The sequence below is a fragment of the Phycodurus eques genome, chromosome 9 (genome assembly GCF_024500275.1).
Source record: "Phycodurus eques isolate BA_2022a chromosome 9, UOR_Pequ_1.1, whole genome shotgun sequence".
Lineage (NCBI taxonomy): Eukaryota > Metazoa > Chordata > Actinopteri > Syngnathiformes > Syngnathidae > Phycodurus > Phycodurus eques.
In genome coordinates, this window is record NC_084533.1 from 9,721,869 (window position 1) to 9,744,737 (window position 22,869).

A 22,869-nucleotide genomic window follows, 5' to 3' on the forward strand; every position below is an offset into this window, starting at 1 on the left:
GTTTGGAGACTAAAATAAACGCTAAAAACCATCAGAGCAATACTGCAATCAACCGTTTACCTTGTTAGCTCTCTCAATGTTGGCATAGACGTATTTTATTGTTTCACTCACCCAATTGACTGAGAGTTGACTTCACTGAAGCCCCGTGCGGTGTAGGCTGAGGCTCAGAGCGTGTCAGACGCTACACATTGTGAAAGCCTCCTTTGCACAATTAATCTTATTCCAAGTGTTGTACTGAGGTTACTGGTCATTAATTTTAATCTTTTTTTTTTACACTCTGGACTATTTGTAAGTAGCCACTTGCCTCGTTGCAACCCCTTAGATCCACCCCCGGTTGTCATGGTAGCCAAAGCCGTACTTGGCATTGGCCCCGCATTGGAGACAGTGCCATCCCCTGAAAACAGGCTAGGTGTGCTGTAATTCTTAATCCTTGGAATGGATGGACGCATGGATGCATGGATACAATTATAAAAAAAAATGTTTTGAGCAGCGTTTGTCGAGTTTCACTGCATTTTTCTGTAGCACTCCTTTTTTTGTTTGAAACTAGACTGTGGATTTTCGTCCCAGGTACACCAGCTTCCTCAAAGATTCTAAATTGTCCATACAGTAGGTATGAATGTCAGTGTGAATGGTAATTTGTCTATATGTGCCCTGCAATTTGCCTCTTGCCCAAAGTCAGCTGTTATAGACTCCAGCTCACCTGTAAATAAGGACAAGACCTATAGAAAATGGATGGATGGATTACAAAATGTGTTTGGACCAATAAAAGCCTCCCAATAGGTTGTCAGTTGACTCGTTGATGATGACCAACTTAACAGAATAGTTTAAGATTGTGGGTCAACGTCTAATACATTCAGCAACGATGACGTCACACATTACTTACCATGAATGCAATCTTGAATTACCGGCTGGGACATAAGCAGCCTATTTGCCGCAATGCTGATTCACACCTGCCTCTGCACAGCAACGCTAGCTGGGGCTCATAGGTATTGTAGTATCCCACGCCATCTGTCTTCCCAATTTATTGACGTGTGATTCATCGAGCGTTGGCTCAAGGAAGTTGAAATGATTAAAAATGCGTCACAATTCAGCGCTTGGTTTAGATTGTGAAAAGAACATTCTGACTGGTAGAATTAGTGTGTTTCTGTGAATAGTGGAGCGAGGAGGAAAGGCTTTTATTCGTGAAAATTGTTAGTATATATTTCCCAGTATTTCCAATAAAGTAAACCCACCGCCCTTCACAGGGGATAGGCAAAGCAAGGAGTAATTGATGCCTCCCTAAAAAAAAGTTAAAAATTGCCTAAATTAATAGTTTAAGCCATAAATAAACCAAACAAACAAACTGTGATCGTAAAGTTTTTTAAATTGATCTTATAGTGTTACCCTGAAAAATAAATGGCTTTCAAATGATTTGATGTTGGTTTCTCCATAACTTGCTAACAACCCAAGGCTAAGCTCCTCTCTGACCTACAAACATCAAGAATGAAGATGTAGCCCTTATATATACATTCTTGATACTGATTACTACGTTCCTATAAACCAGGGCTTTGGCACCATGCTGTGATATCTTCGGGCAGTGCTTCCCAAATAGTGGGGCGCGTTGCGATGCCAGGGGGGGCGTGTGAGACCCTGAAGAACATGGTTTGCCGTGCTAGAATGAAGTGTAATTGCCCATCCACTGCAATAGATGGCAGCCTATATCTCTTTCTTTTGTACTTTCTTCAATTTTTATAAGGATTAGATTAGATTATCCTTTATATACAATGTTATATAGAGGTGTTCTCGCGGGGGCTGCAGGTGGGGGGGTCGCAAATTGTTTTCTTCTTCCTGGGGGGGTCGTAACAGAAAACAATTGAGAAGCACAGTCTTAGGGTGTCACGGAGAGAACAGAGCAGTAAATAGTTGAGTTTTTCAGCAAATAGTTAAGGATAGGTTTCACAAAAAAAATGCAAATACAGCTGTGCCTTGAGATACAAGTTTTGGTCATTCCATGACCACATTCGTACCTCAAAATCCTTGTTTCTCATATCATCTGTCCCCATTTACCTGTTCCGGTCTCCCCGGAAAAAAAACAATAAAAAAGTTTGGGATGTGTTTTTTAGTAGGCAAAATAGCACTCTATCATATTTTACTTCATGAAAATATATAGTAAGAACATCAAATAGAATATAAAGAATTAAACAGTGCATCGTGATTTATTCACTGCGGCTCCTTCTGGTGTGTGGGGCTTGGTCACCGGAGGGCAGGATAATTCAGTCAATGCAGACACATGAAGAACAGTTTCTCAACTACTGTGACTTAGTAAGCTGTAGTACTATTAGCCTGTTTGTATACATGTGTTGCTCCACTGTTTTTGTTCAACTATCTGTGGCTTACAGCATTATAATGCCACCACACATGCTGTTTGTTAGCCCATCTATGGCATTTCCCATAATGTGTTTGCATTAAGCTCGCGGACACAGTTGTTTTACATGCACAATGTGTAATTATCTTTGCTTTTTGTTCAGTTTGACAGTAAACTTCAAGAGGGAGTGGCATTTAACAGCTTGAAGCCTTTTTTTGTTCTTTTTTTTAAGAATTCTTCACTAGCTCCAAAAGTGTTGCTTGTTGTGCAGTGAAGTGAACTGATTTCACTGCCACAATACAGGACTCATGTCTCAAAGTTTTGGTCTTAAGTCAAAGCAGAAGCTCTCCAAATTACATCTCGCATCCCGAAAAACTCATAAGTCGTCACTTGTATCTCCAGGCACCACTGAAGTTAAATTTGTAAATATCGAAGTAGGCGAAGATTCAACAGTATATAAAATCAGACTAGGCACAACTCGTAAATTGCGTAGCTCCTGGTAACATTAATCTGAATGCATAAAACATTGTGGAGCAATCACATCTACTGGAATACCAGTTGACGTTAAAAATGCCGTCTCTACATAATGTAAGATCATCTTTAATACTGCACAGTATCCGGAGACGCAACGCTTCGGCGTCTATGAACTGAAGTACAATAATTACATTTACTATCTGTTGCTTACCGGATGGGGGGAGAATAAGGCGTCTATTTGAGGAAGGTGTTTATTTGTCTTAAGTGGATGACGCCCCAGTTCAAGACAGTAGCAACTCTGTCGCATGGTAGAGGGTGTGGTCATGTGACTTTGACTGAGGAGTTGTGTGTGATGTGGAGCTCCACTTCATGTATTAGCCAGTAGTTTGGATAGGGCACACACACACACACACACACACACACTGCTTATACACCGCAGCCTTAACACTCTGAGATCTCCCGACATGAAATATTGAAGAGGTGCTAGATTGTGCAGCAGACCTAACTTTAAGCCCTTGAACTTGGGCTTATTTCTTTTCCTGTTCCCGCAATCCCCTCCCCATTATAAACCTCTGCCACCACCACTGTCTCTTGTGATGAGTGAGAATTGTGTGAATCACACACACTGCACACCGTCACAGTGTTAAGTTGGAGGGCACCCGGACAGAAATACACTCTGAATCATTTCAGAAATGAGTCGTTCACAAAAGGAACTTTTGAATCCATGAGTCATTGCGAGTGAAATTTGAATGTAAATTAATAATTAATGTAGAGTTGACATCATCACTAACACCATGTTATTGCTAATTGCTAAAGACTGCAGGACTTCTGTCAAAACTACAGACCTCATTACCTCATAACCACACACATTATTATGTGGTTGTATATAGAAAGGAATAATTTCTATATACAACCACATATATATCCTCTGTACGCCCTGTATACTCCCACTGTACACTCTGTATATACCTTCTGTATACACCTTCAGTGCATCTTGCATACACCCTTTGTATACTCTATGTACATAATACATAACTCTATGCACCCCCTGTGTACAGTTTCTACAGCCTCTGTACCTCACCATACACCAGCTGTACCTTCGATGCACCCCTGTATACACCCTCTGTACACCCTCCATACACCTTCGATACACCGTAAATACACCCACTATATCCCCTTGTACACTTCTGTACACTCTATGCATCAGCTGTTTACAATCTGTATACACCCGCTGTACACTTTCGTTACACTGTAGGTATACGCTTTGTGCACACGTTTTACCTCTGTATACACCCACTGTACACCTTCTATACACCCTTTGCATAACCTACACCCTCTGTACTTCTGTCCACACTCGGCCCACACCACTTGTATACCTTATATACACGCTTCAATGACGGATTGACAATAAAAGCTACCATACCATTAGGGTTGGGCATCGTTTGAATTTGAGCGATTCCGGCCTCGATTTCAGTTCCAAATGATTCTCGATTCCGATTCTTATAGGGGGCTGGGTCAAAAAAGTTTGCATGGTTTAAATGAAGGGTGTCTGAATTATGAACATCCATTTTCTTGGTTCGAGCGTCAGCCTCACAGTTCTGAGGACCCGGGTTCAATCCCCGGCCCCGCCTGTGTGGAGTCTGCATGTTCGCCCCGTGCCTGCGTGGGTTTTCTCCAGGCACTCCGGTTTCCTCCCACATCCCAAAAACATGCATTAATTGGAGACTCTAAATTGCCCGAAGGTGTGAATGTGAGTGCGGGTGGTTGTTTGTTTGTATGTGCCCTGCGATTGGCTGGCAACCAGTTCAGGATGTACCCCGTCTCCTGCCCGATGACAGCTGGGATAGGCTCCAGCACGCCCGCGACCCTAGTGAGGAGAAGCACCTCAGAAAATGGATGGATGGATGGATGACTCGGGTTCTTTATAAACAATATCAGTATCAAACCTATGAACTAAAAGGCAATGTGTGTGGAACTAACCCAATTGACTTCATATTTTTAATTAATGTTACAGCTAAAAGTTAAATATAGCATTGGCGGTATAACAAATCATTATTTGGGACTGTTTTTATCGAAATATATTTTTTTAAATAGTTTATATGTGCAAATTTTAACTTGTCTTACTGTTTTAAGCTTGTAGCCTTTTATTTCAAAGAGTATGCACCGTAACTCAACATTTTAGCATGAAAAGTAACTTCACACGACACCTGTGATTATATTTTGGAACCAAATGCTATAAAACGGTGATTCCTTTCCTTAACCACCGTTGAGGCACAAGGTTAGTGTTTGTGATACTGGGAGGCAACGTTTATGTGAATTTTGTCCCAATTCATTGTGATGTAAAGTTGCTCCTAGTTTTAGCTCGATGTTAAGTTTTTTTTTTCTGCCGTTGACTCTTACGTTGGTTTGAAGACTAAATTAAATGCTAAAAACCATCAGTGCAAAAGTCCAACCAACTGTTTACCTTGTTATCTGTCTCAATGTTGGTATAGATCTATTTTATCATTTCACTCACCCAATTGACTGAGAGTTGACTTCACAGAAGCTCCGCGTGGTGTAGGCTGAGGCTCGGAGCGCATAGTTTAAGCCTCGGAGCGCATCAGACGCTACACATCGTAAAAGCCTCCTTTGCACAATATATTGTAATCTTATTCCAAGTGTTGCACTGAGGCAACTGGTCATTCATTTTAACAAAGGTAAGACACACTTTTGTTCGCCACCGCCGTTGGGCACAAGCTTGTCTTTGTGTGCGTTCTTCTTTGTTGGTTCTCGGCACTTCTTCTTCGGGGTCAACGGACGAGGCATCGAAACTGGGAACCAGAATTTTTAAATTTGAACGATTCCAGAAGAACCGGAGCGTTAGTCCTCGTTCCAATCGGTTCTCGATTCTCGATGGCCAACCCTACATACCGTACAACTTCTGTACACCTTCAAACCCAGTCTGTATGCCCTGTGAAACAAAGGTAGCATACAAGCAATGAAGATGGTGAGTGACGGTAAGAATCAATAGTCTCAAATGTCCCAAACACAATTTGTGGAAGATCATCTGAAGCGTATCGAGTGAGGAGGAAGGTAAGAAAAATATAATAAGTCCCGTTAGTGCTCACTTGTTCCATCCTACCACTCAGTGGAATGATATTGCAGCAATGAGGAGTTGTGCGGTTCCCCTAAATTCATGTATTTGTAAATTGTGGTAAAAGATGTAAGTTTGAAGGCGCCATTGAGAAAATAGTGCTCGCTCTTGTGTGAATTGGCTATGAAAAATTGCCAGCTGTCAAAAAGAAGACTTTCGTCGCCATCCATATAACCATGATTGTGTCACATTCAGTCTGTCTTGCTTTTTGACAAACTCGCTTGACACTGTCACTTTTTATTGTCAAATATCTCCTCAAAACCTTAATCCACATTTTTGTAAACATAACTGACATTGGGGCCACTGCGCTGAACACTCAGGGGAATGATAGCAGGTTGTTGGACCTTAAGATCCACACTGTTGTATTTTGAGCACCTTCTGGTCTCGCCTGTTGTCTCTCAAGGTTATCGCATCCGACTGGGCTCCAGCACGGACAAAAAAGACACGGGGCGCCTCCACGTGGACTTCGCCCAGGCTCGGGACGACCTCTACGAGTGGGAGTGTCGCCAGCGCATGATGGCCAGAGAGGAGCGGCACCGACGCAAGATAGAGGAGGACCGCCTCCGGCCGCCCTCGCCTCCCCCCATTGTGCACTTCTCTGAGCACGAATGTAGCCAGCTGGGCGACAAAATTAAAGGTTTTGTATCACGTATTAATATAGTATAATATTCCACAACATTGGACCCTCCAAAGTCAAACACAATAAGTTCCCGTATGCTGATTGACTTCGAAGTTCTCCTTATTTTAAAGCAATTGTACCATAGGAAATAATGTCAAATGACTGAATCTGTTCCAGGATCAAATTGTCACCATTTTAAAACCTTTATTAGCTGTAAAGCCGCTCACATTCTTAACCGTCCAACAAGATAAAAAGTAGTCCGACAACTTTACGCTCATAAGATAACAATGCATAGTTTTGTTTTTTTTATCTATCTAAAAAACACAGTATTAATCAGATCTAATTACGACTACGTTGGAATTAAGACATTGTTGTAGTATTCCCCTTTTGTTTTCCAAAGAAAATATTTCTTCACTTTCTCTTCTCTGATTCATATCTGTCTTATGTTTAAAAAAAATCCCCCCAAAAATTAGGACTTTATTCTCATAAGATTACAATTTCTGTTCTAAAAATACTGCTTTTTATCCAGAAAAAAAAATGACTTTCTTGTAAGATTATGCCTTTGTTCTTTTATTTGTTTTAACCCCCAAAAAATCTGACTTAAATGTTGTTCTTAAATTATTGCATTTTTCTCAAAACAATTTATTCACATAAGATTACAATTGTATTCTCGTACAGTATTTTATTTTTGTATTTTATTTTAGAGGGAAAGTAAAAACAAACAATTGTGGTTGCACAACTGTGCATAGCCTCTTATAACGGGGGATGTGAATATGTTTATATTTAACCGTCCGTCCATCCATCCAGTCAGCACACAACTGCCACCAATTAAAGTGCCTCAGATGAACCCCAAATAAGGCTCAGCTGTCCTTTTGGGATATTTTTACTTTCTAGCGGAAGCCTGGCGGTTTTGTGCTAACAGTGACTGGTATTTGGAGCTTTTAATAATTCCCTTCACCTTTTCACCATCTTATAAACTTGAATGTTCTGGCTCTGTTCAGAGTCAGCCACCCATTCAACTGAATGAACTCCAAATTGCAGCACGTTTTGGAGTCGTGCCCCTTTGGAGGTTCCAATCTTGAAAAGTAACAAGTTAAATACTTCCAGTTTGAACGCATACAGTAAAGCGAGCCCTTTCCAAGCCTGTCCCTTCCTCGCTACACACTCCTGAAGTGTCCCCTCTGTGTTTCTGGCTGAACAGACTTGTTTCCCTAATGAGGGCTGACACTTCCAGGTCTCTTTTAGTCTCGGGCTCCCTGCTAACACAACAACCCTTCACTTGAAAGCCAGTCTCCATCATTGTGTCTTTCTTGGCGCTCCCAACTCGGCCCAGGCCAAGGGTTTATTTTTAATCGCTTGGCACTGGCTCTTTTGAAATGAAGCATTCTCTTGAATGAGAGGGGGTGGGGGTTGGGGGGGTGCAGCAGGGAATCCCCTCTTCCTCTTCTTCCAAAAAAAAATCCCTGCTTATTGATGGCAACAAGCTCAGAGATGCACTTTACAAGCTGACAGTCTATAAATGACCCCCCCCCCCCCCACTTCCGTATATGTATGTGAAAGGCCATATGTCATGTGTACGCTTGTGTTTTCCCTTTCATCCTGTAGGCCAGCTTTCTACTTACTCACCTGTCCTTTTTATTTAATTTTTCATCTTTTCTGACGCCGTCCCCTTGCTTTTCTTGTCACCGACACAATACACTACAAAATTCCATCAAATCTTCTGGCCCATATCAGAATCAAGAACCCTATTGATTTATTTTTTAAGCGCAATAACTTTGAGGTAGGGAAGGTCTCCCAGAAGGTTTGTTTCATATTTCTTGTCAGCTCTTCAAACCCTCAGGGATGTTTTGTTCTGTATCAAAGCAAAAACACTGCTGTTTTTAAAGGTCAGCTTGCCCACAAGGGCACTTGTTAATTCCCTGAATCCAATGTCATTTTGGATACAGTGGGTACGGAAAGTATTCAGACCCCTTAAATGTTTCACTCTTTCTTATTGCAGCCATTTGCTAAAATCATTTAAGTTCAAGTTTCCCTCGATAATGTACACACAGCACCCGATATTGACATAAAAAAAAACGGAATTGTTGAAATTTTTGCAGATTTATTCAAAAAGAAAAACTGAAATATCACACAGCCATAAGTATTCAGACCCTTTGCTGTGACATTCATATTTAACTCGGCTGCTTTCCATTTCTTCTGATCATCCTTGAGATAGTTCTACACCTTTTTTGGAGTCCAGCTGTGTTTGATTAGACTGATTGAACTTGATTAGGAAAGCCACACAGCTGTCTATATAAGACCTTACAGCTCACATTGCATGATTGCAAATGAGAATAATGAGGTCAAAGGAACTGCCTGAAGAGTTTAGAGACAGAATTGTGGCAAGGCACAGATCTGGCCAAGGTTACGAAAATATTTCTGCTGCACTTAAGGTTCCTCAGAGCGCAGTGGCCTCCATAATGCTTAAATGGAAGACGTTTGGGGCGACCAGAACCCAAAGATCACAATGGTTGTGCTCCAGAGATGCAGTCGGGAGATGGGAGAAAGTTCTAGAAAGTCAACCATCACTGCAGCCCTCCACTAGTCGAGGCTTTATGGCAGAGTGGCCCGACAGAAGAGTTTGCAAAAAAACAACTGAAGGACTCCAAGATGGTGAGAAATAAGATTCTCTGGTCTGATGAGACATAGATAGAACTTTTTGGCCTTAATTCTAAGCGGTATGTGTGGAGAAAACCAGGCACTGCTCATCACCTGTCCAATACAGTCCCAACAGTGAAGCATGGTGGTGGCAGCATCATGCTGTGGGGGTGTTTTTCAGCTGTAGGGACAGGACGACTTGTTGCAATCAAAGGAAGGACGAATACGGCCAAGTACAGGGATATCCTGGACGAAAACCTTCTTCCTAAGAGCAGAGTGGCCTCCATAATCCTTAAATGGAAGACGTTTGGGACGACCAGAACCCTTCCTCGAGCTTGCCATCCGGCAAAACTGAGCAATCAGAGGAGAAGGGCCTTGGTGCGAGAGGTAAAAAAGAACCCAAAGATCACTGTGGCTGAACTCCAGAGATGCAGACGGGAGATAGGAGAAAGTTCTAGAAAGTCAACCATCACTACAGCCCTCCACCAGTTGGGCCTTAATGGCAAAGTGGCCTGACGGAAGCCTCTCCTCAGTGCAAGACACATGAAAGCCCACATCGGGTTTGCTATAAAAAACACCTGAAGGACTCCAAGATGGTAAGAAAGAAGATTCTCTGGTCTGATGACCCCAAGATACACTTTTTGGCCTTCATTCTAAATGGTATGTGTCGAGAAAAACTAGGCACTGCTCATCACATGTCCCAACAGTGAAGCATGGTGGTGGCAGCATCATGCTGTGGGTGTTTTTCAGCTGGAGGGACAGCACGACTGGTTGGAATCGAAGGAAAGATGAATGCGGCCAAGTACAAGGATATCCTGGATGAAAACCTTCTCCAGAGTGCTCAGGACCTCAGACTGGGCTGAAGGTTCACCTTCCAACAAGACAATGACCCTAAGCACACAGCTAAAATAATGGAGTGGCTTCAGAACAACTCAGTGACTGTTCTTGAATGGCACAGCCAGAGCCCTGACTTAAACCCAATTGAGCATCTATGGAGAGACCTGAAAATGGCTGTCCATTTGAAAATTAAAAAAAAAAAAAGTTGAAATCAAGTGTTTGTGATAACTAGTAATGACTGTTCACCGTGGAGGAATTTTGACCCACTCTGCTTTGCAGATTTGTTGTAATTCAGTCATAATGGAGGAAGCTTGAACTTAACATTTAAGTTACAGCATCTCAATTGGATTTAAGTCACAATTTTAACTCAGCCACTCATTTTTTAGCGATTTATAGTTGGACCTGCTGGTATCTTTTTGGTCATTGTCCTTCTGCATAAGCCAAGAGCACTTAAATTTAAAGGCATAAACTGATGGCCAGACATTCGACTGTGGGATTTTCTGGTTCACAGCAGAATGAATTGTTCCATAAAGCACAATAAATTGTTCAGGCCCTGAAAAAGCAAAGCAGCCCCAGTTTAAAATGAATCAACAGCGATGACAATCGACAGGATTCTTATTGATCAATTATTCAAGTAACTGATTGCTACTTTCCTATTAGCCAGACCTTTGGTGCCATCTTGTGTCATTTTAGGGCATTACAGGAAAAAAGCAACAAATACAGAACTAGGTGTTTTACAGGGAATAGCGGAGGATAGGTTTCCCAGAAAAAAATATGCTAAAAAAATATGCTAACAAAAGTTCACTTTATGTAATGTTGGTATAACAAAAAAATCAATCTATCAATTAATTGACCAATCGATCATTGACTGTCCCAACTATTTTGTCAAGTCAAGTACAGTGGAAAAGCCTTCCCTAGTAGTGAACAGTGACAGTCCCTTGCCAAAAATAATACCAGACTGCCTTCTCGCATCCCTTTTTTAACCAGATGATAGCAAATTTGCCGAGGCGGTGCGCGTTCTTCTGACCTGGCTGGAACGTGGCGAAGTCAACCGCCGCAACGCCAACAACTTCTACTCCATGATCCAGTCGTCCAACAGTCACATCCGTCGCCTGATGACGGAGAAGAGCCAGCATGAGAAGGAGATGGAGGAGGCCAAGGACAAGTTCAAGACTGCCCTGTCCGGTATACTGGCTCAGTGTGAGTGTCAAACCTTTTTGAGAGTCTTTATAAGGAGTCCATTGATGAAATACACAATATAAACTATAAATGGAAAAGGAATGTGAATAAGTTCAGTCTTTCTCTTGGTGTATGGTTTGATATAGGTTTCCAGTGATAAAAATCTAGCACAGGGTATATTGGATCAAAAGACGTTACACGCAAATTGTGCAAGGGACAATGGTATATGAAGCTCTGAATGCTGCAACAGCAGTAAGTATTTTTGTTTGTGTGTCATTGCTTGTTGTTGGGAGATGGTGACTCACTCACAGGTAAGTTGACCAGCAGCAGGTGAAATCGAGGTATTGTTATTCAAGGAAACCCAACAGTTGTCGTTTTTGGTTCTGATCAATTTGTGCGGCATCGTTGTGAGTAAAAGACAGATGGATAGTGAATATTATGATATAAACTACTGCTATGCAAAAAAAAAAAAAAAAAAGGACTTGGTCATGTATAGCATTGTTTTAACAAAAAATGTGTTTTGTTTTGGAGCCAATATATTTGAAAACAGGTTCTCAAAGTGGACGCTTTAGAAAAAAACTCTTATTATCACTCAAAAATACAAATTCTGTGTCATCTGCGTACGTGCGAGTGCATCACAACCAAAATAGAAATCGTGGACTATAGTGCCTGAAATTTACCAGAGCTTGCTGCTACATGTCATCAGATAGTGTTTGTCAGCAGCTTCTGTGTTAGTCCTTGTATAATGCTTCCTATAATGCTAAAATAGCGTCCATCCCTCTATTAGATGAAAGAGAGAGAAGATAGAAGAAGAAAAAACGTCTGTCCATCGATGCTATTGTTCACTCATGCATATTCAAGAGTTAAATGCTAAGCCAATTTGAATTCTGTCCCAAACCAAAACAGCAGCACTTATCAAAGCAGGTGAATGAAAGTGCACTAGTCTTAGTCTATGTTTGCAGCATTAAAGATGAGCTCACATGAAGTACGTAATGTTCCAGTAGACTGACGTGATCGTTCCACAATTTTGTGCGTGTCATGTTTTTCAGTTTGACCCAGTCTGACTCAGTTCTGCCATTTCTCTGCATTTCACTATAATAGTCCTTTTCATTTTGTTTTGAACTCCAGTTTCACTTGATATAAATTTAAATATACCAGTAATAGTAATTAATAGTGTTTCAAGAATGCATTTGTCCAAATAAAGGTGGTGAAGGTAAAAATAAAAAATAAACTCCATCTTTTTTTAATCACTTTGGGTAACACAACACTGAGCTCATATATGCAGTGCAGCACTAAAGCACATTGTTATTGTAGGTTATACAATTTGTGGTGCTGAACAAGCTGTGAAATAACAATTACAAAGTCTCCAAAGCAACTTGTGTTCCAGAGAAGATAAATAGTCCTAATCAACACCAGCGAAATAAGCACGGCAGCCTCTCGCTTGTCTAGCGTGGAAGCCGTGAACACGAGCGCACTCTCGCTGCCTTCGGTATCGATCAGCTCCATCAAATTACAGAGTGCATGGAATGGCACAATTGATCTCTTGCTTGCCACTCTGCATGGACACATGCTTCTGATCTGGTGGTCTGATTGACAACCCTCCTGTATGCATTAGGACTTGTGGGATACCCAAACTACCCATACTGTCCCCTGTAGCCCCGCCGACATGACAGTAGATTTTGTCCTCACTGTGTCATAGGCTTAAAAACAACCATCCTATGCCACTTGCCGTGCAGCATGGTGGGAAAAGTGCTTAGCACATCTGCCTCACAGTTCTGGGACTTAATGTTCTCAGCTCGTTTCTGTCAGTGGTGGGTAGTGTAGCCAAATATTGTATTCAAGTAAGAGTACTGTTACTTGAAAATAATGACTCAAGTAAAAGTAAAAAGTAGTCCTCCAAACACTACTCAAGTATTGAGTAAATGGTAACTTCTGAGTTATTTTTAATATCAGCACATGAACATCAAATAAACTAAAATAACTAAATAAAAAGTGAATGTGCAAATTCTGATATTGCTGTGTGTGTTTTTTGTGAGTGCGCGTGTGTGTGCATGCGAGAGAGCGAGATTGCCTGCATGGGTTTTCTCCGGGCACTCCTGTTTCGTCCCACATCCCAAAAACATGCATGAGTGACAACTCTAAATTGCCCGTAGCTGTGAATGTGAGTGCGAATGGTTGTTTGTTTATATGTGCCCTGCGATTGGCTGGCAACCAGTTCAGGGTGTACCCCGCCTCCTGCCCCAAGATAGCTGGGATAGGCTCCAGCACTCTCGCGACCCTTGTGAGGATAAGCGGCTCAGAAAATGGAGGGATGGTTGGAAATGTAAACACAGTCGGGCACCGTTGCCTTCAGTGGGAACGACGACCTTCGCAACATGGCCGTCACGTAGGCGTGTCAATTAGCCGGGCTGGCCTATCTAGTCCTCATACCTATGCCTGCAAAGCAAAGCCCTATAGAAGTGCGGTGTGTGCGGTCATGTGACAGCCTTGTGTTGTTTGACTGTTGTACGAGAGTCAAACGTCACTATTGGTTACGTTGTATTGGCGCAAACAGTGCCCAATGCGGAACTCGTAGTCTAAACAAATAGATCGTACATGAAAAAATGTTTTAGAAATAAGCTATAATTGATAAATAAAAGTAACAAGCGGCATGTAGCTAAATCATTGTAAGGGAGGAAAAATTGTGTTTCTTAATATAAATACTCAAGTAAAAATAAAACGTACGCTGCATTAAAACTACTCTGACAAGTACAGTTTATCCAAAATGCTACTTGAGTAAATGTAATGGAGTAAATGTAGCACATTCCTCCCCAACTCTGGTTTCTGTGTGGAGTTCATGTTCTCCCGTGTTTGCGGGGGTTTTCTGCAGGTACTCCGGCTTCCTCTCACATTCCAAAAACATGCATGGTAGGTTCATTGAAGACTCAAAATTATCTGTTGGTGTGAATGTGAGTGTGAACATGGCGACCAATCCAGGGTGTGCCACGCCACTCGTCCAAAGGGAGAGGTTCCAGAATAATATTAAAGATAGATTTGCAATGCAGACTGGGTGTTACTAATACGTTTTGTAACTCACCAGAACACAAACATATGTATACACACAGCATTGTGGAGCAATCATATGGTAATTGCATAATGTAAAAACATCTTTAATCCTGCGCAACAAACTTGTTTACAACATGCAGTAAGACTCATCACTTGAATTCACCTGAGAGACGCGTCACATTCTTTGGTAGGTTCTGTTGTTTTGGTTCACAACAGAGCTTAAATGGGCATCAAAGTTTTTCATGTCTGTGTGAACAATAGCGTTTGTGGACTGAGATATTTACACATTGTTTTTCCTGAGGGGGAAAACGGAGGCATCAATTTGAAGGAGGAATTTATTGTGGAAATACTCTAATCAGTTTCAAAAGCAAACTGCCTCCAGTATAAAACCTCTATTAACCATTCAGGCAATGTTTTAAGCGCCATTTAACTCATGTCATACAAGTTTAAAAAAGAGGTTAACCATTGTATAGCTAAACATTCTAAAATAGTGGGGGGGTCAACATTTGATGCTGATGCGCTGAGATCTTTTTAAAAAAATGTTTCAAATCAACATGTCAGAAAAGTGAATGATTACATTTTGGGACACGTGGAAATTATGCTATTTGGACAAAAGTATTGGCACATGTGGCTATCACACCTAACAGGAAGTGAAAGTTCTCTCTTTTTACAACAATGTGGAATTTTTGTCCAGCCAAGCTCACTGATGTTGTACATGCCAGAGGGCCTGGTTAACAGTTCTTCCACACCAAAGTCCTCCTAGCACACCATTGTGCACTGGCAAACAGTCAGATTGGAAGATGTAAAGGGCTTTCCCCTAACTGTTACCATTGAAACCAGAAGTATACAACTGTCCAAGCATGAAGAAATCATTGGGAACTAAGGTGTCTCGTCCCGGCCCTGATTAATTATTGATTAAAAAGTGGAGTCCCAATGCTTTTGTCCTTAAAGCGTATGTAGATATGACCATTCAACTGCAGGATAATGCTTTGGCATTCACAGGTAAGAAGACCACATGCTTACACATGCACACACTTACACAGTCAGTTCTTTAAGACCCCCATAGTTGACGCCACTCTCTCGCTCCTCTGCTTCCTCCCACCTTGCCCTCTGTCTCTCTCTCTCTGATCTCTGAATGGTCTCTGCTACCCCAACCCCACTCCCCCCCCCCCCCCCCCCCCCATGACCCTCTCTCTGCATCCCGCCGCAGTTGAGCAGATTGTGTCTGTATTCCAAGCTGCTTCCAAACAAAAGGCATGGGACCATTTCTCCAAAGCACAGCGCAAGAACTTGGACGTGTGGCGCAAGCAAGCCGAGGTTGGTACCACTTCTTTTGTTATTTTTTGGGGGGGACCTTTTACCCGACTGTTGCGATTGCTGTTCCTCACATACTGGAAAGTTCTTTATTTCTTGAATTGATTGTTAAAGCACGACTCAGATCAGAGAGGTGAGCATAAAAGACACGTCCGTCCGTCCGTGTTTGACAGTAAGTACATGAATGAAGCCAGGACATCTGGCAACACCAGAAATCTTTCATCACTTGCCTCCTACGTGAAGGCAACAAGCTACAGGGTAATCCAGAAGTGAGGTAATTTTGTACAATTATTTTTTTTAAATCAACTTTTTTCAGCTAATCATTGCAGTATCAATAAATAAGTCATATATATATATATATATATATATATATATATATATATATATACTACCTCGCTAAATAGAATGATTACCATGATGCTATATCCTATTTAATGCTAACTTGGATTGTGGTGCATTCTGGACAGTGTATGGTTCAAATCTGTTTGGTAAGTCTTTAGCTCATACAGTGGTAACTTGACTTACTAGTGCCCCAACTTTCAAGTGTTTTTGAGTTACGTGCCATTGCTTGGTAGATTCTCATTATTTATTTTTTTATTATTGATTGATTGATTTTATTTATTTATTGCTTTGTGTTGCAAGCCAAAATTTGGAGTATTAGCGAGCATCAGATATGCCTCTGCTTGAATGAAGTGGAATAAAATTGAGTATTTAAGATACTGTAATGCCATCGCATTTGGGCTAGCAGAGCCACAGTCACCAATGCACTTTCAACCATTTATTGAAAGGGACAAACAGTCTAACACACAACTCCAAAATGTTACTTTTGCGGGGTGGGTTGCCAAATAAGATGTTTGTCCCTCAACATGTGAAGGCTTGTTTAGCTGGATTTTCTGCTGGAAACCTGTAACGAAACCTGGCACTGTAACGAACAAAAATGAACCACCATTCAAGAAGACGCCAGAATGAGCGCATTTGTGATAACATCCATCAGGCAGAAATACACTTTGTTCAGTTTAACTTCGTCCAAAATACTGTATGAACTAGTCCATGAGCTTTCATTCATTGAACTATTTCAGGTACAACACTGGCAAACGCATGGTTTCCTTCGATGCGCATGTGATATAAAGACCCTTTTTCTCATCTCCTTCTTCCATCTCACCATTGTGGTCTCTGGCTCCATCAGATTGGGTGTATCTGAGTGGTCCCTGAATACCATTTTGTTTTCACAAGGCCTCAGGGATTCATGCCTTCTTCCTTTTCTAAGGCGCTTGTTCAAATAAGCTTTGATACTGGGCAAGGAAGGTTAAGCTGACCGTCAACAAGCAGGAGAAAACACTGTGGGCAGATAAGGCCTCATTCATAAAAAAGTTAACCATGACAAATTCCTACATATTGAATTGCGGTGCAAAATAGCCTTTGTAGTCTTTCTCTTACAACCACTTTTCAGCAAATAATTTTTGTATGAAATTAGATTGTGTTTGAGTATGTGCAGAAGGAAAACACACATTATTCAGTATTATTTCATCCTGCAAATACTGTAAATACAAATTAGCACTAAAGGTAAGACATAATAGATCCCAATCGAGCTACAATTACATCGCAATAAATTAAAATAGTGTCAAAAGCTTCATTTATTGGATAGTTTACTTCAAAAAGAGAATCTCAGAGATGCACTACACGCTTAGAGCGAAATATTAATAATTTGTTTCGTGACTACACTCATAACTCAAAATACTCGTATCACAAATTGTCTTTCAAACACTGAATTGAATGGAAATGTCATTAATTCCCCCCCCCCCCCCCCAAAAAAGAAAAACACTAACATTTTTTTAAAATGTTTTTAAATAGGAAATATTGCACTCTACAGTATTGTAATTTATAAAAATATACAGTAACAATATAATAAAATAGAATGTTAAGAATTAAACGGTCAGTGCTGCAAGTTGGAATAATAGCAGTTGTGTTTCAGAGAGGATCAAAAATATGTGACTGTGAGTGTTGATATATTTTTTTGTCTGAATGTGTTGTTACTGTTTGTTTTCAAACATAAGATATGTTTACAACTACTGCATATTGATGCTCGTTTCCTTAGCATGACTATGGTGTTTCCCATTGTGCGTGAATCAAGCAGACTTTCATAAGGCAAAGTTATTGGTTTGGTTTTGGTTAAATACATAATGTGTAATTGTCTTTGTTTTAAGTGTGGTTTAACAGTAAACATCAAATGGGAGTGGCAATAAACAGGTTAAAAGTAAGCACTACCACCATCTTGCACTCATATCTTGAATTTTTGCTCGTAGGTCAAAGACAAAAAAAACGCCATGCAATGGCTTGTATCTTGAAAAACTTGTAAGTCAAGTTACTTGTGAGTTGAGGTACTACTGTATTGATATATTGTTGATGTCCATTAAAAAACAAGTACAGTGGTACCTTGACCTACGAGAGCTTTTTGAGTTACAAGCCATGGCTTGGACATTGCTTTTATTTATCTATTTTTACTTTGTGTTTGTGAGCCAAAATTAGTTATGATCAAACTTCAGATACGCAACCGCTTGAGTGAAGTGGAAAATAAAGGAGAGTGACAAGTTACTGATACACTTTCAGCCATTTACTGAACAGTCCAAACAGTCACATGGACAGGGCAAGATGACTGAAAATGAAGAAAGGTTTGCAGTTCCCTTAACCCACTCGTCATAAGAGGCACCACCTTCCGCCATAAGAACATCCACAAGGCCACGTGGAGAACTCCGGATCATATTACAGAGAATCAAATAAACCACATATGCGTTCACCAAAAGTTCAGGAGGTCATGTCAAGATGTGTGAATGAAGACAGGAGCTAATGCAGCAACAGACCGCTACCTCCTTCTGATGATTGCAAAGCAATCCCTGAAAAGGCACTCCACCACTAACAGTACAACAACAAGATGACCTTGGACTTTTAAGAAACCAGGAAGTATAGAAGAGATTCCAGGTCAGTCTCAAAAACAGATACCAGACACTGCAGTCTGAAGGAGTTGCTAGAGATGGAGATGTCGAGACTCAGTGGCAACAGTCAAAAAAGACCTGGCTGGGCACCTGTAAGGAAATCCTCGGGAAAAGGTATACAAAACAAGACAATGATCAGTTGAAAAACTACATAAACTGAAAGAATGGAAGTAAAAGACAGAGAAGATAAACACAAGTAAAACTAGAACAGCAAAAGTAAAGAGGTGAAGTAATGTATCAGAAAGGACAGAAGGGCCTACATATGAAACCTGGCCCAACAAGCAGAAACAGATACACAGGGAAATATGAAAGACCTCTAAATGACAATTTCTGCCATTCAAGACCAGCGGACAATCGGGGCTGAACACTTTAGTCGTCGTGAGTCAACCTGCCCCAGTAGAAAGATCAGACATACCACCAACAGGCACAGTTTTACCAATAAACTGTGAGAAACCCAGCACGATAGATGTCAGAAGGGCCATCAAGGCATTAAAGGACAACAAGCTCTGGTATCCCCTAATATATCCTGTACGGACCAGATTGCCACCATATGCATCATTGTAGAGGATTCAATAGAATGGAACTCCTCCCTACACATCAACCTGATTATGCATTTAATAGTGTGGACAGAGAGATCCTGTGGAACCTAATGAGGAACTACAGTGTGCCTGAGAAGATCATCTCCCTCGTCCGGAACATCTACCAGCGAATGTCCGTCAATGGGCCCTCTGGTCACAACTCGATGACGTTGATTTTGCTGACGATCTGGCCCCCCTGTCTCACACCCACCCACTTGTCAACAACATTCCTTGGAGTACATTCAAGATTCAACATGTTTATTGTCATATGCACAGTAAAAACACAACGGTAGCACTGATCAATGAAATGCTTACTTTGATAGTCTCCCTCCATTTATAGAAAGAATATAAAAGATAAAAAAAAAAGATTACATTTTAAAATAATGAAAGATAAAGAAAACAATTTGTGTATGTGCAAAGATTTCGGCATTCAACTATTCAAGTATTTCAGGTTTCAGAGGTATAGCACAGTGTAAACATTCAAGTAAGCAGAAGAAAACATTTGCACAGTATGGTTCACAGATTGTGGTGGCGTGGGGGTAGAAGCTGTTTTTTAGTCTTGTTGTTCTGGCCGCGAAGCTCCTGTACCGTCTGCCAGATGGAAGAAGTTTGAAAAGTGTGTGTTGTGGATGTGTGCTGTCTCTGATAATTTTCTGTACCTTCTTTGTGGCATGGCTGTCATAAATGTGATGCAGTGATGTGAAGCCTACTCCACAAATGTGCAGTTTTAATGACAAGCTGGAGAGCCTTCCTTTGCGGTACGGTATGATTCTCATACTATACTGTAATGGAAATTCCAAATGTCCTCAGCTTCAAGAAGTACCATCTCTGTACCTTCCTGATGATGTGCTGTTTTGTGGGTCCATGTGAGGTCATCGCTGATGTGGCTACTGAGGAGTTTGAAGCTTTGAAGCTGAGTTCCACTGAGGACAAGTGGTGCAAGGTGCAAGCTTTCCTCCACCTTGGGTTGAAAATCATCTCTTTAGTCTTTACAGCATTTAAAGACATTATTTTCATAGCTCCAAGACACGAGCTGAGCTACCTCATTCCTGTCGGCTATCTCCTTTCCAACTGTGATCAGGCCAGTGACTGTTGTGAACAGACTTGATGATGGTGGTGTCATCCTGGGAGGAGATGCATTCATGGGTGTAGAAAGTTTTTTTTTGTTTTGTTTTTTAGTTTTTTTCTTACAAGTACAAATGGTTTCCTTTAAGCCACAGTCAGTTCTGCCAGTGTTGCTTCTCATTTTTGCGGGCGACATTCCATAACAGATCAAATAAAAGGTGAGAAAATGACAGGCTACTTCCTGCTATGTAATGCATCGTTGGCGCGTTAGAAGGACTCGAGTGCTCGAGAGCCAAATATCTACTAAGAGATGGGCGTGGCGTTTGACTGGATTAATACATTCTGTGTCAGAAACACAGTGGCGAGACAAGGTGAGTGAGTTGATCATCACACAGGCGCTCATGTTGTGTCTATTCTGTGTGAGTGACTGGCCTTAAGATGAAGCATGGAAGGCTGCACTCCTTCTTTCCAGGCACAGTCAAGACTACAGCTGCCTTCTTGCGCTAGCGTTTTAGTGTGAGTGTGTGCATGTGAGTGTGTATACAGCAGATGGTTGTGTGTCTCTGTAGGTGTTTGTGTGTGACCTCTGCCATCGGGCTCCGTCTGAAAAATGTCAGCTGACAGATGGTTCAAAGTTTATCTACTCTCAGCCACTTTGTTTTGAGCTCCCTTCAGCACTTTGAAATATTTTATTCAGTCTGTTGATTTTATGATGATGGCCACGTTTGCTTTCTATTATTAATACTGTAAGGACGCCTGTTTCAAAATAGATATCAGTGGGGGAAGAGAAGTCATGTTTTTTTTCTCATGATTTTTCTTGGTGTAGTGTCACATTCATACCAAGTCAACAACATTTGGGTATAAAATATGGCATACAGTAACCCTAGGCATACAATATTTTAATAGCATTTCCGGCATTTCAGTTTTTTAAGGTCTTTAAACACACCGTTAAAAACATACACATTTAAACACATAATATATTAAGAAAGAGAGCAAGAGCAATGGGTAACACAAAAATATTGTACAAACAGTATAAAAAATAAGTAACAACTGTAAAAAAAAAAATTTTTTTTAATGTTTTTAATGTTTTAAAAGCGGGACCGCAAAACATGAACCACAATATAGCAGGGGATTACTGTCCAGTGCTCGACTGCTATTGTCATGTTTCATCATTCGCACACCGCCACATTGCAGCTTTTTAAGAGAACACCAATACAAATAATTCTTGTTACACTCTTGTTGTGCAGACATCTCTGAGAGCACGGCACCTCCCAGGTCACAACAAAAGTAAAACTGGTAGCTATCTAAAGAACAGGAGATTGTAAAGGTTTGTAATTTCACATCAGATTGCAGGAGGCATGGACTCTTCTGCTCTTGTATGTTGATGGCCTCTCGATCGAGGGCCGCTTATCACCGCCATCATGGATCATGTTACCTTGCTTGTGTCCCCAACAGAGAAGCGATGACGACAACATTTTTATCCAGCCCGACATGCAGTTCTAAAAACTAAACGAACCTCAGAGCAACATTTAACCCGCCCGTGAGCTGGAGCCTATCCCAGTTGACTTTGGGCGAGACGGTAGACCTTTGACTGGTCACCAGTCAATCACTGGGCACATAGAGACAAAAACTTCACATTCACAACTATGAAGGATTCAGAATCTTCACTGAAGCCAACTGCAAAAAATAAAATAAAAAAAATAAAAAATGTACCAGCATTACCAGACAACTAGCAACCATTTATTGCTCAGTGACTGTTTTTTGTTTTTTTTTGGTCAATGTCTTTATGTCTCAAAAGTGTTCTCTGTCAATTGACTGTCTGTTGTCGTACTAGAGCGGCTCCAACTACCGGAGACAAATTCCTTGTGTGTTTTTTTTTGGACATACTTGGCAAATAAAGATGATTCTGATTCTGATTCTGATGTTTTTGGAATGTGAGAGGAGGCTGCAGTATGTGGAGAAAGCCCATGCAAGCATGGGAACATGAACCCAAAACTCTAAGGCAGATGTGTTAACCACTAACTCACTGTGCTGCCTGAACCTTTCACCCACACATGCTATATAATAATGAACATTTGTGAGATTACATCTTTTTTTTTAATCAATTTTGAGGACATTTGAGTACAGAAACATCACATAGTCTCACCATGGATGAAGTGATTTCTATTTGAGACAAGAGAAAAATAAGCATGGGATCTGTCGTTCTGCTGCACAGCTGAAATAGTGTATTTACCTCATAACGCCAGCACTATGAAATCAAATTTTGAGGCTATCCCTCCATTATGTTCTGTCATCTAGGAGATTCGAAACATCCACAACGAGCAGCTGATGGGCATCCGGCGCGAGGAGGAGATGGAGATGTCCGACGACGACATGGAGGAGGCACCAGACAGCAAAGACTCCGTGGACTCAGGTATGCCTTTCAGTGACCTCTCACAAATGTTTTTTTTTCCAGATGAATGTGATGAACATTCCCATAAACGAACTCCAACATCTTAAACAAAGTGCAGTTCATAGTGGCTCTCTTTCTAATACAGTGATTCATCAAATTATCCAATTTCACTGAATTGATTCGGGGGAAAAAAATTGCAAATGATGTATGATAGTTTATCCATGCCAGCGATGTTTAGTGATGACAGAACAATTAAATGCTT

The 22,869-nt window shown here is 41.0% G+C and overlaps 1 protein-coding gene across 4 annotated transcripts in view; it reads left to right on the plus strand.

Annotated features, from left to right (window-relative positions):
- The window catches only part of enox2 (ecto-NOX disulfide-thiol exchanger 2), a 261,786-nt gene that overhangs the window by 205,807 nt on the left and 33,110 nt on the right, over positions 1 to 22,869 (plus strand). For all 4 annotated transcript variants that reach the window (XM_061685288.1, XM_061685290.1, XM_061685289.1 and 1 more), the window contains 4 exons: positions 6,355 to 6,588; positions 11,032 to 11,244; positions 15,479 to 15,585; positions 22,514 to 22,628. In XM_061685288.1, coding sequence (XP_061541272.1) covers positions 6,355 to 6,588; positions 11,032 to 11,244; positions 15,479 to 15,585; positions 22,514 to 22,628 — 669 coding nt within the window. The remainder of the gene's footprint in view (positions 1 to 6,354; positions 6,589 to 11,031; positions 11,245 to 15,478; positions 15,586 to 22,513; positions 22,629 to 22,869) is intronic.